We start from the raw sequence: 19,117 nt of genomic DNA, 5'->3' as shown, positions 1-19,117 counted from the left end.
GTTGGCTGTTGTGTGTCATTAAGTTTGGTTCTTTGGTGCAGGTCATGTCTAAAGGAGCCATAGTCCATCATGGATATGAGAAAGTTGAAGTGAAAGAATCCAAAAAGCTCATAGAGGGAAAAGTCTCATTCAGATTGTCTGTTGATGTTGGTCTGGCTCCTGTAGTGCAGATTCTGGTGTACTGTGTGCTGCCTAGTGGGAACATCATCGCTGGTAGCAAGAATTTTAATGTGGAGAAATGCTTCAGAAACAAAGTAATGCTGACATATTTGGATCTTTATATCTTTGTTTTTATATTTTACAATGTCATCATTACTGTGGAAAAAGTAATATAAATTTGTTACCATCATGATCTTCAGGTCTCACTGCAGTTCTCTCCCACTGAGGCAGTTCCTGGTGAGGAAAACACTCTCCAGCTCTCAGCTCAGCCTGGTTCACTGTGTGGACTCAGTGCTGTGGATCAGAGTGTGTTCATCATGGAGCCAGGAAAACGCCTGAATGCTGACGAGGTGAAGTACAGATTTAGTTGTACAGCACAAAATATTAACACATGCTAAAATCTAATCCAACCCTGGTTCTGAAGCCTCCTATGCTGGGTTTATCACTTGGCTGATCCATAAACATGTGATCCAAATAATGTGCTCATTAACAACCCCTCACTCAGCTGAAATGGGTGTATTATAGCATGGAAAGCACTAAAATGTGCAGAGCAGTGATCATCTGAGCAGAGCAGAGCAGTTCATCTGAAAAGTTTGTTGGTATGCAGAGATTCCAGCTGCATGGCCCTGGTTTTAGACTTGTGCATGGAAGTGCAAATAAATACAAGATTCTGAAGTGCATATTTTTTGGCACACAGTATACATCAGACAAAAGGCATTCATTTTAAAGAATGACATTGTGAGCAGTTTCATAGAGCAGCACGGCATATCTAAAATGGAGGAAGCACCAAAGGTATTAAATTATTTGATTCTTTTTAGCTGCAGTAGGTTGGAGTAAGAAGAGAGAGGTCTTTTCTTGAATAACTGAAGAAGTACAATTTCCTGGTCACTCACCCTCTCTCTCCCTCTGCTGTGCTTAGGCCCTGTCTCTAAAGCTCCTCTATTTCAGGCTGGTCTCTAAAACCCCTCAGTTTCAGACCCTGTCTCCAAAGCCCCTCTATTTTAGATCCGGGCTCTAACGCCCCTATCTCTCAGACCAGGGCTCTACAGCCCCTCTATTTCTGGCCCTGACTCTAAATTCCCTCTATTTCAGGCTTGGTCTCTAAAGCTCCTCTATTTCAGGCCCTGTCTCTAAAACCGCTCTGGTTCAGGCCCTGACTCTAAAGCCCCTCTATTTCATTCTCTCTCTAAGGCCTCACTCTTTTAGGCCATGTCTCTAAAGCCCCTCTCTCTAAAGCCCTTCTATTTCAAGCCATGTCTCTAAAGCCCCTCTATTTCAGTCTTGGTCTCTAAAGCCCCTCTATTTCAGGCCCTATCTCTAAAACCCAGCTAATTCAGGCCTTGTCATTAAAGCCCCTCTATTTCAGACCTTTTCTCTAAAGCCCCTCTATTTCAGGCCCTCTCTCTAAAGCCCTTCTATTTCAAGCCATGTCTCTAAAGCCCCTCTATGTCAGGCTTAGTCTTTAAAGTCCCTCAATTTCTGGCCATGTCTCTAAAGCCCCTCTATTTGAGGCTTATTCTGTAATGGCCTCTATTTCAGGCACTGCCTCTAAAGCCCCTTTATTTCAGGCCCTGACTCTAAACCCCTCTGTTTCAGGCCCTTTCTCTAAAGCCCTTGTATTTTAAACCATGTCTCTAAAGCCGCTCTATTTCAGGCTTGGTCTTTAAAGCCCCTCTATTTCAGGCCCAGGCTCTAAAGCCCCTCTGGTTCAGACCATGTCTCTAAAGCCCCTTTATTTTAGGCTTGTTCAGTAATGCCCCTCTATTTCATGCACTGTCTCTAAAGCCCCTCTATTTCAGGCTGATCTCTGAAGCCCCTCGGTGTAAGACCCTGTCTCTAAAGCCCCTCTATTTCAGGCTGATCTCTAAAACCCCTCAGTTTCAGGCCCTGTCTCTAAACCCCATTTCGTTCAGGACCTTTCTCTAAAGCATCACTTTTTCAGGGCCTGTCACTAAAGCCCCTATATTTTAGGCCCTTTCTCTAAAGCCCCTCTATTTCAGGCCCTGTCTCTAAAGCCCCTCTGGTTCAGATCCTGTCTGTAAAGCCTCTCTATTTCAGGCCCTGTTTCTAAAGCCCCTCTATTTCAGGCCCTGACTCTAAAGCTCCTCTTTTTCAGGATTGGTCTCTAAAGTCTCTCTATTTCAGGCCCTTTCACTTATGCCCCTTTATTTCAGACTTGGTCTCTACACCCCATTTCGTTCAGGACCTTTCTCTAAAGCCCTTGTATTTCAAACCATGTCTCTACAGCTGCTCTATTTCAGGCTTGGTCTTTAAAGCCCCTCTATTTCAGGCCCAGGCTCTAAAGCCCCTCTGGTTCAGGCTTGTTCAGTAATGCCCCTCTATTTCATGCACTGTCTCTAAAATCCCTCTATTTCAATCCCTGTCTCTAAAGCCCCTTTATTTCAAGCCCTGTCTCTAAAGCCCCTTAGTTTAAGACCCTGTCTCTAAAGCCCCTCTATTTCAGGCTGATCTCTAAAACCCCTTCAGTTTCAGGCCATGTCTCTAAAGCCCCTCTATTTCAGGCTTGTTCTGTAATGACCCTCTATTTCAGGCTCGGGCTTTGAAGCCTCTCTATTTCAAGCCTGGGCTCTAAAGTCCCTCTATTTCAGGCCCTGACTCTAATGCCCCTCTATTTAAAGCCCTGTCTTTGAAGCCCCTCTGGTTCACAACCTGTCTCTAAAGCCCCTCTATTTCAGGTTTGGTCTCTAAACCCCTCTATTTCAGGCCCTGTCTCTAAACCCCATTTCATTCAGGACCTTTCTCTAAAGCATCTCTTTTTCAGGGCCTGTCTCTAAAGCCCCTCTATATTAGGGCTGGGCTCTAAAGCCCCTCTATTTTAGGCCCTTTCTCTAAAGCCCCTCTATTTCAGGCCCTGTCTCTAAAGCCCCTCTGGTTCAGATCCTGTCTGTAAACCCCCTCTCTTTTAGGGCTGGGCTCTAAAGCCCCTCTATTTTAGGCCTTTTTTCTAAAGCCCCTCTATTTCAGGCCCTCTATCTAAAGCCCCTCTATTTCAGGGCCAGGCTCTAAAGCCCCTCTGTTTTCAGGCCCTGTCTCTAAGCCCCTCTATTTCAGGCCCTGGCTCTAAAGCCCCTCTATTTCAGGCCCTAACTCTAATGCCCCTCTATTTCAGGCATAGTCTGAAAAGCCTCTCTATTTCAGGCCATGTCTCTTAAGCCCCTCTATTTCAGGCCCTGTCTCTAAAGCCTCGCCATGCAGAGGATGTGGCTATACACATGCAGACAAGTAACCATGGGAACTAGTACATACTTATTTCAGTGCTTAGATGTTTTTTTGATAATGAAAACTGTTATGAATAGTGGCAAACAATCAGCAAACCACTTTTGAGAACAATTTCTGTGAGAGCACAGCCATACATAAATGTCAGGACAAATGTCTGACCAATACTACTGCCTGGGTACTTCACAAAGATACTTTCAGAAACATTAAAATAAAACAACGCTAACCAGCATTAACCAGCAGATTAGGCTAAGTTAGCTGTATTGGTTTGTGAGTTGGCTAAGCTACCATTCATGACACTGCCACCAACACCAAATCTGTGTGCAGCAGTATGGGAGTAATTATGGGCCATGTTTGTGTTTATTTTTGTGTGTCTACTGTTTATAGTTGGAGAGTTAGATAGCTTTCTAAATGCACCTAAATGGACGATTTTTCCCTGTTATTCTGTTCCACCAGCGGTCATGCTTATTTTGTAAGGTTATGTCAAGTGTCAAATTAACTGTGTCGTCTGAGACTAATCTGGAATACAACATGAACTCTGAAATGCATATTCACTTCATATTTATTTCACAGCGTCTGCTATCAAGCCATCAACAGAGTATTCCTTATTGGTATCCAGAAGAACTTTATGCACTGCAAAAAAACAGAAAGTATAGTGAACTATATAATTCCCCTTATACCTGTATTTAAATAGAAGTAGTCCTGACACTTCCACCAGCAACCTCAGTTACCTATTTTATCACTGAAACAGTATGTGGGTAATTCTCTGGTACAAAAATATTTATTTTTTGTAATTATTTAGTGTAATTTGTATGTCCTTCTTGAAATGAATGCCTGCAACATCAGTGATCACAGGACACTGCCCACAGGATGCTGTGGGTTGGAAATTTTTGGTAGGTTGACTCTTCTCAGTCCAACAGTGACAGTGAGATATTTAACACACACTAACACAACCTGATTATTGAAGAACAGGTTAAAAGGGGCCTAATAAAGTTAGGGGTTGCACTACTTGAGATTTTTTTAAATTGACACTTACTACACAGGTAAATAGAATGTGATGTGCATTGTTAGCCTTCAGAGGACTGGATATGTGGACCTTGGAATCTCACAAATTTATATCCATGTTAGGCATACTCTAGGTGGCCTTGTCGAGGTGCTCGATTACAGCAGGGGTCTGGAGAGCCAGAGAAATTTATAACGCTGCAACTCAGGGAAAATTAAAGGAATCAAACTTTACAGGATTATAATGCGTTACGCTGCCTCTACAAAATCACAAGACATTTTTTATTGTAATCGCCCTTTCCAACAAGCCTATGGAAATCACCAAACTCCTTACCTGTTGTCTTCTCTAATGTATCCATGTCGTAGTGTCATAGAATCATAATGTCATCATGTGATCAGTGACTTATCACCATCAACCTCACAGCATCGGCGGCAAGCACTAAAGACAACAAGTCAACTAGTTGACTTATCTGTGCATCTCCTAAACGAAGTGTGCAGAGAAACAGATGAACTACAGTCTGTAATTGTAGAACAACAAAGTGCTCATATATGGTAAGATAAGATGATAAAATTGATAAAGAGTGTAGATACAGAGGTGTGTGTGTGTTCATGTATGTGTGTGTATGAATGAAGTGTTTCATTCCAAGATGTTATGTATATGTAACAATTTTGTTTTTTGGACAGATATGCAGATAATTAAAAAAAAAATTCCAGTTTTCATAATCTGTCACTGATGTCTTTTATGTGTAAAACTCACTCCTAACAGCATAAAATAACATCATGAAAAATGAAAATTCTTAAAAGGATATAATGGCCTCTAATGTGTTTTATAGCTAAACCCTTCATACAATATCAATGTGAAATATACAAAAATGGTTTTATGTGTTTGAGACTTTTTGCAAAAGACATTTGATAATAATCAATAAATTTTTGTCTGTCTTAGGTCTTTAACTTGTTGCCAGTGAAATCAGTGTCAGGTTATAACCGTGAAGTTGAAGATGCGCAGGAGTGTTTGCATGTTAGACCCAGACAGGTTGCACGGATAGACCACACTTACAGCACTATAAAGGTAACGGTTTGTCAAATGTAGTGTAAATGCTTGTGTAAATAACTGTGTACAAATGTTAATACACTAGACAATCACAATCAAATCTAAAGCCAGTACCAACATTCATTTATTACTAGAAGAGGTAAATGCTAAAGTGAATTAAGGTTATTTGGAACTAAAGATGGTGATTCATGACATTCATTATCTGGCAGGGTGTGGGGCTCAAGATGGCGACCAATTTGGCTATTAGAAAGCCGGAATGCTTGCGCTATGGACTATGGTATAAAAGCCGCTTTCGTGGTCTTGATCTCGAACGTCTGTTGAAGGGTATGCTTGTACATTCATTTCTTTTTCTTGCTATATCCAGCAACTTTCAGCAGTTTCTGCATAAGGTATGCTGACTGTTCATGTTTTTGTGAATTTTAAGGACAGCACAGAATCTATGCTGTAGCACGGCGTGTGATTGACTCACCCTCTGAATCTGAATCTGAACGTATTGAGACTGTTCGCAAATTCTTCCCAGAAACTTGGATATGGCAACTTGCTGAAGTGGGGTTAGTAAATCAGCAAATTACTTCATGATCTTAATTTTTGTGTTTTATAACAATTAAACAATTAAATTGTGAAAAAATAACAAAGGTTAATGCACCAGTTTCTTGGCCCCTTCATCTTCCAAAGACACTGCTAGTTCCATAGAAGATGTGAATATTTATAGCAGTTGCTGAATAGTAAGCATAATACTAACTGAATAATAAGCAGAGAGTTTACTGGGTTACATTGGATTTAGGGCTGAATGATTTGAACAAAATATTATGAGGTACTCTGTTGAGGATGCTGAGGGAGCACATATAATTCAGGTGGTTTCAGTTTTTATAGATTCAGTTTCCAAAGTCCAGTATAAACCTGCCCAACATTATTTACACACACACACACACACACACACACACACACACACACACACACACACACACACAAAAAAAGAAGTATTCTTTGTATGTTTACAAGAAGTACTGAAACAAACAACTTAGGCCAACAAAAAGGAATAAGTCTAAAGTCAAATAGAACTAAATACAAGATACATGCTCACAAAGCTGAATCAACAGAGTGAAGCTCTGAAAATGAGAGCTGGACCCTCTTATACAGGTACTCCCTCCCATCCCCACCAACCAGAAATGGAACATACCACAGCTTAATGATAATATGTTGGAAATAAACGCAAAACCAGAAGACAAACAGGAAAAATAAAACTGTAACGGGGAGTGAGGTAGCGGACGCATGTGCAGAGGAAAGCGACTTTTATTGAGGGCAAATCCAGGGTCATTGTCAAAAGAGTCCAAGGTCATTGAGCCAATACAGAGATATCGTGGAGCAGACGCGAAAAAACCAGAATACAACTAACAACACAGACAGCGATACAAACAAAGCAAACAACAAGCAAAGACCAATACAAAGACCAGCAAAGACCAAGTACAAACACAGGGCTTAAATACAACAGGGATAACGAGGGACAGGTGAAAAACAGGTGGAGACAATCAGGGGAGGAGTAACCAAACAAGGGGCAGGACTGGAACACCAAAACAAACGCACATGGAATAAACCAAAACAAACATGTACAGGACTGGGATGGGCCAATCGTGACAAAAACAATACACCATAGGAGAAATACAAAGAATTTGATGTTGAAAAAAAGAAATAATAAACATATAAGCAAAATTAAACAATACAAATAATACTTCACCAAAACCATTACATCCTGTTTGAAACTCCCTAAATACAGTTACTCAATGCAGCTAGTCAGTTTTGTTTGTGTTGTCATGTGTGCAACACGTAGAGGTTTGACTTCATCAAACTCCTCTACAAGTGACCAACTCTATGTTATTAGGTTAAATTTGTACCTGTTGATTTTCATTGTGAATTTTCTTCAAGCACTTTTACAGTGGTGTGCTTTTTGGGGTTTAAAAAAAAGGTTATACATGTTATAAACTCAAGAATGTGTGTTACTTAAGACCTGCTGATAACCTAAGTGCAAGTGTTACTTTTCCACAGAGACTCTGGATCAACACAGGTTCCTGTCACTGTTCCTGACACTATCACCACTTGGGAGACAGATGCTTTCTGTCTGTCCTCTGAAGGTCTGGGAGTGGCTCCTCCTGCTCAGCTTCGTGCCTTCCAGCCCTTCTTCTTGGAGCTCTCGCTGCCGTACTCCATCATCCGGGGAGAGGAGTTTGAGCTGAAGGCCACTGTCTTCAGCTATCTCTCCAAGTGCATTATGGTACTGTAAGATCAACATTTTGTGTCTTCACCAGTCTCTCATCACTTCACATCCACAGTAAGCTGATCTTCTTTGCTTCACGGACAGGTTAAAGTGACTCCAGCGCCTTCCTCACTCTACACTCTGAAAGCCTCCTCTGATGGAGAGTATTCATCCTGTCTGTGTGCCAATGGTAGAAAGACCTTCAAATGGACTCTTGTTCCCTCTGTGCTTGGTGAGTTCTGAACCTCTCGAGTTCAGACATAACCTCACATTTCTGCTGAATTGTTTTTAGTGCTAATAAACTCCTCTCTGCATCTTTTGGTGTGTTTTAGGGGTCCTGAATGTGACGGTCAGTGCTGAGGCAGAACAGTCACAGACTGTGTGTGACAATGAGATTGTGAGTGTGCCTGAGAGAGGCCGCATTGACACAGTCACACGAAGCCTGCTTGTACAGGTAGGACTATTAAACATAGTTTTAGACAACTCATTGGCAAGTTTGAGGATTATTATTGTTGTTGTTAGTAGTAGCAGTAGTAGTAGTGGTAGTATTATCACTTAATCATGCAATTTTCTCATGTAGGCTGAAGGAACTGAAAAGACCAAGAGCCAGAGTTGGTTCCTGTGCCCACAGGGTCAGTCCTGAACATTTTAGCTGTTTGATTTTTATGAGAAACGTAATCTTGCATGTGATCTTACATGTGCAGATACGGGTCTTCTGCAAATACCTTTTGTAAAATACATTTAAGAAACACTTGAAAATAAATCTCTTTAACTCAGCATTTAATTAAAATTCTAGATCTTTATGTATTTAGCATTTTAAATTGATCTGTGTCTTCCTTTTAATTATTTAAAATTAACGCTCATTGTTTCTTCTATTATTGTCTGTAAAGCACTTCAAGCTGCCACTGGTATGAAAAGTGCCCTATAAAAAAGATATTTTATTATTGTATTATTATATTACATGCTTACTACTGACATTCTTATCATACATAACATTTATTACTGCCCAGGAAAGATGAAGCTGCCTGTGTGATTCACAGGTAACAGTGTTTCGGAGGAGTTGGAGTTGGTTGTTCCTGAAGATGTGATAGAGGGATCAGCAAGAGCTTCTGTTTCAGTGCTTGGTAAGGACAGACAGAATTAAAGATGAAGAATGACTAAACAGTAGATTTCTGTGATTCCATGATTTTATAATAGCTCATTTCAGATGAACATTGCACTAAATGAATTGTACACAAATGATTGGTTTTGGAACAGTAAGAGCTGGTTCACCTTGTTCCAAACGACTAGTGCTTACTAGTGTATTTTATTAGGACTGATGAGTCAACATTGATGATAATGCATATATGTAAAGGGGAGCGAGGAGGTGGACGCATATGCAGAGATAAGCGAGATTTATTATGGGCAAATCCAGGGTCATAGTCTAAACGGTCCAGGTTCAAATAGTCAATACGGAGAGCAGGAGAGACAGACATGACCAAATGAACACAGGCATAAACATCCAAACAAAACAGACAGAGATTCAAGCAAAGACCAGTCAACACAAGGGGCAAACACAGGGCTTAAAATACAACAGGGTAAACGAGGGACAGGTGGGAAACAGGTGGAAACATTCAGGGGTGGAGTCATGAAACAAGGGGGCTGGACCAAAACAAAACGCACCTGGGCTAAACCAAAACACAAACACATGGGCAGGACTGGGAGGGGCCAATCGTGACAATATCAGAAAAACTCAGTTTAATAGAAATAGAATTTTTGATTTTTAGCTTAATTTTAAAGGTTTCGATATGAAAGAATCAAAATAACAAAATCATGTTTTAGTATTTTTAGTGTTAACTATCTTTTTTTATGGTTTATCTTTTTAAAAAATCAAGATGACATATCTTGTTTTTACTCAACTTGGCTTCAAATCGTCCTGTTCTGTTTTAACGTTCCTCTGGTCTGCTTATACTGTTCAATGTCCAAAAGCAATCATTTAAAACTCTCTGACAGGTACAGCCTTTTATACCTGCTGCACCAGATTTGAGACTAAATGTTTGGTAATCATGACGATATGATGAACATTAACTTACCATTCACAACAATTCATGGCTACTTTTGACTGTGAGGAAAAAAGGAATAAAAAGAGCTGTCAGGAACGTTCTTCATTCACCAGTTCCACCATCTGTGGAGTTGAAATTCCTACTTAGATTGAAATAGTTGGCTCATCAGCATATTAGTGCTTTATAGCCTAAAACTGAATATCTAGCGGTATTGGCCACATTATATTAGATTATAGTAGATAACTACTCTGTCACTGCTTACTGTTTAAAGCTGCATATGATCTACTTAAAGCCTAATGTTTATCTTTGCAATTATTTAGTAAAATCCTGTCATTGTCAGTTGAAGTCTTTACACCTATACACTACTACATTTATGATAACAAGCAGTTAAAGTGGTTTTATTCAACAAATACATTGACTGAAGAAATGTTTTATTCAAAGTGATTGAGTTAAATTGCTTGTACCTTAACACTGAGCCAACTTCTCCATGTGTGTGGCCGTTTTGGACGACTGTGGGCCGAAAGTGGCAGTAGCCATTAAATGGAGAAGAAAATTTGACTTTAAGCCTTAGCCACGAAGGATGGATTTAATTTTAATCGAATTAGTTTTCATTATTTTTAATTAGTTTTAATTAATCAGGTGTACGCTGGCATTGTTATTGTGGGGTCTAAAATGCTCATGAACTGCATGTGTATTTTTTTTTGTGCAAAAATAATTGTAATTGTTATGAATTAATAACTTCTATGATAAGCAAATCCTTTTTGTAGGAGACATACTGGGCCGTGCACTAAAGAATATTGATGGACTGCTGAAGATGCCACATGGCTGTGGAGAACAAAACATTGCTATTCTTTCTCCCAACATCTACATTCTTCAGTACCTGGAGAACACTGGACAGCTCACTGCAGCCATCCGTGAGAGAGCTACGGGTTTCCTTAAGAGTGGTGAGAGATCTTATCTTGATGATTAATGTTACTCATCATGAGTAGAGTGTGAGCTGCTGAACTTACTAGGATAAAAATCATTTGCCTTTAAACAGGATATCAGAGACAACTGAACTACAAGCATGTTGATGGTGCCTACAGCACATTTGGCAGAGGAGAGGGAAATACATGGTGAGACAGTTCATTCATGCAGCTGATAGATGCAACAAAAATACTTCACAAATAATCGTTTTAGGATATGTTCAATATCAATACAGATCTATCTTTACCACCAGGTTAACTGCTTTTGTACTGAGGACCTTCGGCAAAGCACAGCGTTACATCTTTATTGATCCACAAAACATTAACAGTGCAAAGCAATGGCTGATAAATATGCAGAGACCAGATGGCTGTTTTATAAGACAAGGAAAACTGTTCAACAACAGAATGAAGGTGTTATTAGATGGTTTTTTAAGTACTGAGTAAATTAAATGAATTGGTTTCTATATTGACTGGCTTTGCAATGTATTGTAGGGTGGTGTAAATGATGATGTGACCATGACTGCTTACATCACTGCATCATTGCTTGAATTGGGCCATACGTTAGAGGTAAGGACACTGACCAACGTATGTACATTATGACCATACATGACTATTTTCCATATGGAGGTGCTGGAATTTGTTTGATTTTCTTGTTTTCTATGCTTTTTTTCCTGTAGTGGTTGTTATTCCCTTTCCTTATTTTTTTTTTCTTGAGATTCTTCATTGTTAAGCAGTATTAGTGCTGAAACTTCACTTCCGACAGTTTTACGGCAACGTTTTTTAATGCGTCCAAAAATCCAGATTAAAACATTCAGTTTCCAAAAGTTATTTACAGCCAGATTTTGACTTTCCTGAGAAAACCAAATCTGTTATCTGTTCTTTTACACTGCCTATACATAGAGCTTCAGGGGGAGACACAGAGTATAAAGCCCTCTATGCTAAACCTGTTGTTTACACTGGGTTTTTTGCAGATGGACAGAGTGTGCTTTAAAGATGTCAGTTCTGCAAACTATTGCAACAGTTCTGCAAACTCTTCTTCATTTGGCTTTGAAAAAGATTTAATGCAGATTACAGGCAAAAAGTCTATTATACAACCCCAATTCCAAAAAAGTTGGGACACTGTGTAAAATGTAAAAAAGTAAATAAAAACAGAATGCAATAATTTGCAAATCTTGTCGACCCATATTTTATTCACAGTAGAAAATATAACACACATCACATGTTGAAAGTGAGACATTTTTCCGTTTAATGAAAAATATAGATTTAGAACTTGATTGCAGCAACATATCGCAAATAGTTGGGAAGGGGGAAAAAGCCTGTAAAAGTAAGTGGCACTAATAAAATAAAATAAAAAAACAGCTAAATAAGCACTTTGCAAGTAACTCAGTTGATTGGGTATAAGAAGAGCGTTTTATAGAGGCAGAGTCTCTTAGAAGCAAAAAAACGTCTAAAAATTGTGGAAGTATCCCATCATTTACATTGCATAATATCATCAAAAGAAGAATGAAGAAATCCCTTAACACAAGGGACAAAACTGACGGTCAATATTGGATACTCATGATCTTTGGGCCCTCAGGCAGGACTGCATTCAAAACAAACATGATTCTGAAATGGAAATCACTGCATGGGAATAGTAACACAAGAACACTTCCAGAAATCATTGTTTGTGTACACACTTCGTTGTGCAATCCACAAATGTACGATAAAGCTGTATCAAGCTGTATCATGCTGTATCACTAGTTGATGAAGAGAAGAAGCCAGATGTCAGCACAGTCCAGAAATGCCACCTTCTTCTCTGGGCCAAAGCTCATTTAAAATGGACTGAGGCAAAATGAAAAACTGTTCTGTGGTCAGATGAATCAAATGTGAATTTCTTTATGGAAAACATGGACACTGTGTCCTGCGGACTTAAGAGAAAGATCATCCAGCTTGTTATCAGCGCACAGTTCAAAAGCCTGCATCTCTCATGGTATGGGGTTGCATTAGTTTCTATGGCGTGGGCAGCTGACATATCTGGAGAGGCACTATCAATGTTGAACAAGTTTTAGAACAACATATGCTCCCATCTAGATGATGTCTCTTTCAGGAATGGCCTTGCATATTTCAGCAAGACAATGCTAAACCACATACTGCATCCATCACAACAGCATGGCTTTGCAGGAGAAGTCCAGGTGCTAAGCTGGCCGACATGCAGTCCAGACTTTTCACCAATAGAAAACATTTGGAAATCATGATGAATTATGAAAAGAAATCATGAATCATGAAAAGAAAAATCCAGCAAAGAACAAGGACTGTTGAAAAGGTAGAATACTACATCAGACAAGAATGGGACAAAATTCCTCCAAAAGTTCTCCAAAACCTCCAGCAATTGGTCTCCTCACTTCCCAGACATTTACAGACTGTTACACAATGCTACACAATGGTAGACATGGCCCTGTGCCAACTTTTTGAGATGTGTTGCTGAGAAGTTTTAAACTAGTTATTTTTCATGAAAGTTTTTGCAATATATTTTCTTTTCAGGATCCTGTTTTGGGTAAAGGATTATTGTGTTTAAAGTCCTCTATTGGCAACCTGACAAACACCTATGCCACTGCACTGCTGGCCTACACTTTCAGTCTGGCTGGAGAGCATGATGCTCGAGAGCAGCTGCTAAAGAAGTTGGATAGTGTTGCTATTTCAGGAGGTATGGAATGATTTGAATAACTGGTAATGTTATTGAGGGTGTGGAAGATTTTGTTCAATGTGTTTATATGCACTTGATAATCAGATAATGGTAAAACTCTACATGAGTCTACAGGAGTCAGACAATAATTAGATTTCTGCTCAGCACCTCTTCACAGAAGAAGAATGTGACATCACTGCTTTTTTATTTAAACCTAGAGTCACTTTACTACCAATTATGGATATAAAAGATCTAAAACGTGAAGACACATTCACTATAACTATAATGCTCTGGTCTTGTGCTCATATGATTATGAATCGCCTATTATTATCTCTAGATTAAGCTTATTTGAGTTATATTTTGTATATATTTTGTGCTCTTTAATATAGATGGTCGCCTTCACTGGTCTCAGTCAGCATCAGATGACTCTGACTCCTTGTCAGTGGAGATCAGCTCCTATGTTCTACTGGCTGTTCTCACTACAGCTGAAGTCACTGCTACTGATTTGGGCTATGCTAACAGGATTGTCAGCTGGCTGGTGAGGCAGCAGAATCCCTATGGAGGCTACTCCTCCACCCAGGTACTCAAATAAATTTCAGCTCTATTTCTAACTCTTTCTTTTCTGGTCATGTTTTATATATATATATATATATATAAATATATAGATATATAGATATATAATATAGAAAGCATATATAATATAGAAAGCAGTATTGTGTTGTCAATATTTGTAATTCATTTTTGGTTTTGTGTTTGGATCAGGACACAGTGGTGGCCCTCCAGGCTCTGGCTCTGTACTCCACCAAAGTGTTCAGCTCAGACGGCTCCAGCACAGTAACTGTGAAGTCAGATAAAGAGAGCCACCACTTTGATGTGAATCAGGACAATACGTTGCTGTACCAGGAGAAACAACTGCAGGAGGTTCCTGGTAAATACAGCATTTCAGTGGAGGGCTCCGCCTGTGTATCTGTCCAGGTCAGTTTGTCTTGTATGAACAGGTGAACGAATGACACACAGCGTTGTACAAAACTATTTGCCCCACCCCATTTCTTCTGTTTTGGCTGATTTGTCACATTAAATATTTCAGATTATCCAACTCATTTTAATATAAGATAAAGACAACACAAGTAAACACAAAATGCAGTTTTTAATTGATTTATTGAAGATAGAAATGTATTCAAAATCTATATTACCCATGTGATTAACAGTTGATAGTAATTAAATGATTAATAACAGGTTGTGAGGTCCTTGGCAGTAACAACTACAACTAAACATTTGCGATAACTTATGATGAGTCTTTTTAAGGTCTTGCCATAGCATCTCAATGGGATCATTTGTTATTCAATTCTAGAATTGGACTCAGCCACGTCAGACTTTAATTTAGTTTCTTTTGAGCCACTCAGATGTGGACTTGCTTGTGTCCTTCGGATCATTGTCCTGCCGCATAACCCAGCTGTACTTGAGCTTTAGGTCACAAGCTAATGGGCGGACATTCAATCATTTATAAACAGCATTTTGTGTTTACTTGGGTTATCTTTGTCTAATATTAAATGTAGTTTAATGATCTGAAAAATTTAAGTGGATACTGGGAAGGGGACAATAACTTTTTCACAGCAATGTAACATGCAGTTTGATTCTGGCACTAGTAGAGCAAAGCAAAAGAAAGTTCTGCACAACTGCCACTGCGTTGAGATATTTTTCTCCATATCCTCCATATAGAGCATGGAGCTAACATGGTCTCTTTCGAGTCATTTTTTCCAGTAATGAATTCTGATTTCTCTCAGTGTAATCACCCTTCCTATGAAAACACTGTGCCAATTTAATTTCACAGTGTAATAACATTTTAGCTAACTAACTTTAGCCTAAAATGTGAGGGAACTGGAGAACTAGCTAGCTGCTATAAAAAGTTGGCTGCTTTGTAAACATAGCATTATTTAAACACTTTGTAAATGCTCATCAGACTTGATGATTTACACTTTTTAGATTTCATGCCCATGCCATAACACTACCTCCACCATGCTTGACAGATGAGGTAGTGTGCTTTCTCAAATTGTTCTGGAGCAAGATAATCTTCATCTCATCTGTCCATCAAATGTTGTTTTAGAATTGTACTGGCTTTTTAAAATAGTTTTGGCAAACTTTTATTTGGATTTCCTATTTTTCAGGCTTAACAATGATTATCATCCTATCATAAACCCTCTGTATTTACTCTGGTGAAGTCTTCTTTTGATTATTGACTTGGACACACCTACCTCCTGCAGGGTGCTTTTTATCTGGCCAACTGTTGTGTAGGAGGTTTCTTTACTAGGAAAAGAATTCATCTGTCATTCAAAACAGCTGTTTTCTGTGGTTATTTGAAATAATTTGTTTGGCCACAGCTAATGTTTTTGCTGCCATGGGTTTATTTAGATTTTTCAGCCTAACAGCAGTTAACAGCAACATACAACTGGCCATGGAACAGCTGAGCAGCCAATTATCCAAATACTTTTGAGCCACTAAAAAAGGGGGGTTATGTATGCAAATGGATCTAATTACTACACTGTTCATCTGATTTGGATGTAAATGCCCTCGGATTTAAGCTGAAACTTTGAGCTCATTATTTAATTTCAACATCACTTTGCAGTTGAAATACCAATCACTTTGTCAGCACAGAGGTGAAGTGCATCATATAACATATACTGTATCTGATGCATCACTTTCATGCCACCACTGGTGGTAATTTTAAACGAAACTTTAAGAAAATGACAATCACAAGATTAACACTTGATGTGTTAAACACTGAAGTCTTTGACACAAAACGCTGCATGCAAAATAAATGCAGACCCTATTAACTACAATACATGGTCATCAGTCTTTGTAGAAGGCAACATATGTGGCAACAACCTAAAGACAAAGTACGATTTCCAGTTTCTTAGAGAATAGAAATATTCTGTTTTTCCCAGTATTACAGTGACGGTTTTTAGTACCAATGTTATCTTTGTGGTTAAATATTAAAAATGAGCTACATAATGCTGCCATGATTCGCCCCTCCCAGTCCTCCATGTGCTTTTGTTTTGCTTCCTAGTTTTTTCCCTGTCCTGCCCCCTTGTTTCCAGACCCTGCCCTTAATTGTACCACCTGTGTTTATCACCTGTGTCTTATTAACCCTCATTGTCTCTGTATTTAAGCCCTGTGTTTTTCCCTAGTTGTTTGCTAGTCTTTGTAGTGTATGTGTTGTATTGTTTGTTGTTTGTTCTGCTGGCCGCCATTGTTTTTTAGCCTGTTTTCCTTTTTTGTAATGTCTCTCCCTCGTTCTATCCATGTTAGCTCTCTGACCCTGGACCCTTTTGACCCTGATTATGGATTTGCCCCTAATAAATCTCGCTTCCCTCAGCACATGCATGCGTCTCATCATCGCTCCCCAGCATTACAACTGCAGCTTTCAGAGACATTTTGTTTATTCACTGTTTCTATGGTTTAATTCCTTTCATACTCAAACACAGGCGGCGCTTTTCTACAACATCCCCACACCTACTGAAACCAACACATTGAGCATCGAGGCTAAAACTGATGGACATTGTACAAAACCATCTGGATACACTCTTTCCATCAACTTCACAGTCAAGTAAGAGTGCCTTTTTGATTAAAAGATGGTGACATCTTACACTTAATATAAGGAAACTGGGAATAACTGTAGATGATAAATACTTTTTTAGTCCAAGAAAAAATAATCATCACAATACATTGTAGGTTTATTTAAACACAGCTAAATTTGATATCTGGAGAATTCTTTGCCCAGTGATTATTTTAAGTTGTAGTATCAGTTATTACTATATATGATTCTAACTTGGTGACTAACTAACTAGTGGCTGACATTTATTTACTATTATTATTGGGTTTTTTTACAGATATAATGGGGAGTTAAACAGCACTAACATGGCCATAGTGGATATAAAAATCTTATCAGGATTCACAGCAGATCCCAGTGATGTAAGTCGTTTTGAAAGATTAATAAACAATTTGTTATTCCCATGTTTAATAAACACTTGCAGAGAAGTAATTATTTTGTTCTTTCAGCTAAAAAACCGCCTACTTGTGGAACGGGTCGATACCAAAGATGACCACGTTATCATGTATATGAAAGAGGTGAGAGAATAACTGCTCTCTTACTGTGGACATTCATACACAGTAATTAGCCATTCATAATTACATTCATTCAGCACTTTCCTATTTTATTCTTCCGGGAGGCTTCATGGATGTAAGTGATTATCATCTTTGAGAACAGCACATAAAAAACCCTTTTACATATCCAGAGTTACTCAAAAACAGGAGGCCTTTTACAGGATGGTATCTACTTTATGCTCAACAGGTCCCAAAGAATTCTCCTATGAATTATCAGCTACGTCTTAAGCAGGTGCTTCCAGTGAAGAACCTCAAACCAGCTGTGATCAAAGTTTATGATTACTACCAAACAAGTAAGATTTCCCTAGGATAAGTGATTCTTACACTATGACTGTGGTTGTATTGCTTCTGAAATGTAATATATCTTTCATTCAGGTGACCAGTCTGAGACGGAGTACTCCTCCCCCTGTGTGTGAGCTCTCAGATCTGCAGCTTCACAGCACGAGACACAGAGAAGACTTGGTTGCTTGTTTTATCCTGATTTTATCTTAACTTGAATCAGATGTTGTTGTTTTTTTTACACTGAAATAAACATGACCTTTAAACAACAGCTGTGCTGCTGTTATAAACAGTTTTAAAAGGTAATCTATGTGTTAAAATAGGTTACATTTTATGACATAAATTTTCTTACAAATATGTTATGTTTTTAACTCAACAGAGATAAAGTTCCCCTTCGCTGCAGAGGATTTCACAGCATGGTACAGCAAATCAAGGTCCCGGAATCAGAGGGGAACTTTTAATTGATAACATTTAAAAAAAAAAAACGAGAAAAAAACACGGAATCACTGAATACTCAGCGTTTCTTCTGTCTCTTCTGTTAAGTTCAAGTTTTAGATGCCACTTGAGCTCCTCTGGTTAAATGTCCTTCACTTGCACTCTTGTCATGACTGTGTTTATTAATCATCCTCAGCATTGAGACCACATACCTGTATGAGTGAAAATATACTAAATTAACAGACTTGTGATGTTTATATTTTGAAATATTTACATTACATGCCTTTTCTTCCAGTTTATTTCCCTTTAACGTGATGGAACGATGCAAAGAGAGACAAATACAGTCGTAGCAAAAGTTTTGGCACCTCAGCTCCCATGATATGTTTGTTGATTTGCAATGTCTATCAATAAATCAATCTGTCAATAAAGTATCTATCTATCTATCTATCTATCTATCTATCTATCTATCTATCTATCTATATGAAAATAGATTAATGCATCCTCTATTTAAAAAAATCCTCTCATTTTTTTTCTAGTAGCTAGCAAATAGAAATTGTTCATGTAACGGGGAGCGAGGAGGCAGATGCATATGCGGAGATAAGCGAGATTTATTAAGGGCAAATCCAAAATCAGGGGCGAGACAGTCCATGGTCATAGAGCCAACACGGATTGCACAAGAGTTAGACATGACGAGGAACAAAAACAAATCCTAATCACCAAACAACAAACAAAAATTCAAACAGTTCTGCCAACATACATCAAACAAACAGCACGATCAAACACTACAAACAACAAAGGTCAGCACAAAGACCAGCGAAAACAAAGAGCAAACACAGGGCTTAAAAACAACACCAGGAAGCCGAGGGACAGGTG

The 19,117-nt window shown here is 38.8% G+C and overlaps 1 protein-coding gene across 4 annotated transcripts in view; it reads left to right on the top strand.

The window, feature by feature from the left end:
• LOC108411100 (alpha-2-macroglobulin-like) overlaps nt 1-18,691 on the top strand; it is a 30,624-nt gene extending 11,933 nt beyond the window's left edge. For 2 of the 4 annotated variants that reach the window (XM_037546376.1, XM_037546374.1), the window contains exons 13-33: nt 42-254; nt 360-509; nt 5,342-5,467; nt 5,659-5,773; nt 5,874-6,000; nt 7,493-7,718; nt 7,806-7,932; nt 8,033-8,154; nt 8,281-8,332; nt 8,741-8,824; nt 10,510-10,686; nt 10,782-10,857; nt 10,962-11,118; nt 11,200-11,274; nt 13,228-13,390; nt 13,759-13,949; nt 14,132-14,344; nt 16,852-16,973; nt 17,257-17,494; nt 17,718-17,823; nt 17,906-18,691. In XM_037546376.1, coding sequence (XP_037402273.1) covers nt 42-254; nt 360-509; nt 5,342-5,467; nt 5,659-5,773; nt 5,874-6,000; nt 7,493-7,718; nt 7,806-7,932; nt 8,033-8,154; nt 8,281-8,332; nt 8,741-8,824; nt 10,510-10,686; nt 10,782-10,857; nt 10,962-11,118; nt 11,200-11,274; nt 13,228-13,390; nt 13,759-13,949; nt 14,132-14,344; nt 16,852-16,973; nt 17,257-17,494; nt 17,718-17,823; nt 17,906-17,946 — 2,901 coding nt within the window. In that variant the 3' untranslated portion in view covers nt 17,947-18,691. The remainder of the gene's footprint in view (nt 1-41; nt 255-359; nt 510-5,341; nt 5,468-5,658; nt 5,774-5,873; nt 6,001-7,492; nt 7,719-7,805; nt 7,933-8,032; nt 8,155-8,280; nt 8,333-8,740; nt 8,825-10,509; nt 10,687-10,781; nt 10,858-10,961; nt 11,119-11,199; nt 11,275-13,227; nt 13,391-13,758; nt 13,950-14,131; nt 14,345-16,851; nt 16,974-17,256; nt 17,495-17,717; nt 17,824-17,905) is intronic. The other 2 variants (XM_017682486.2, XM_037546375.1) reach the window with 2 other exon arrangements.
• The last annotated feature ends 426 nt before the right edge of the window (nt 18,692-19,117 follow it).

This window comes from Pygocentrus nattereri, chromosome 17 (assembly GCF_015220715.1).
Source record: "Pygocentrus nattereri isolate fPygNat1 chromosome 17, fPygNat1.pri, whole genome shotgun sequence".
Lineage (NCBI taxonomy): Eukaryota > Metazoa > Chordata > Actinopteri > Characiformes > Serrasalmidae > Pygocentrus > Pygocentrus nattereri.
The sequence above is the reverse complement of the archived record's forward strand: the minus strand, read 5'-3'. Positions and strand labels throughout refer to the sequence as shown.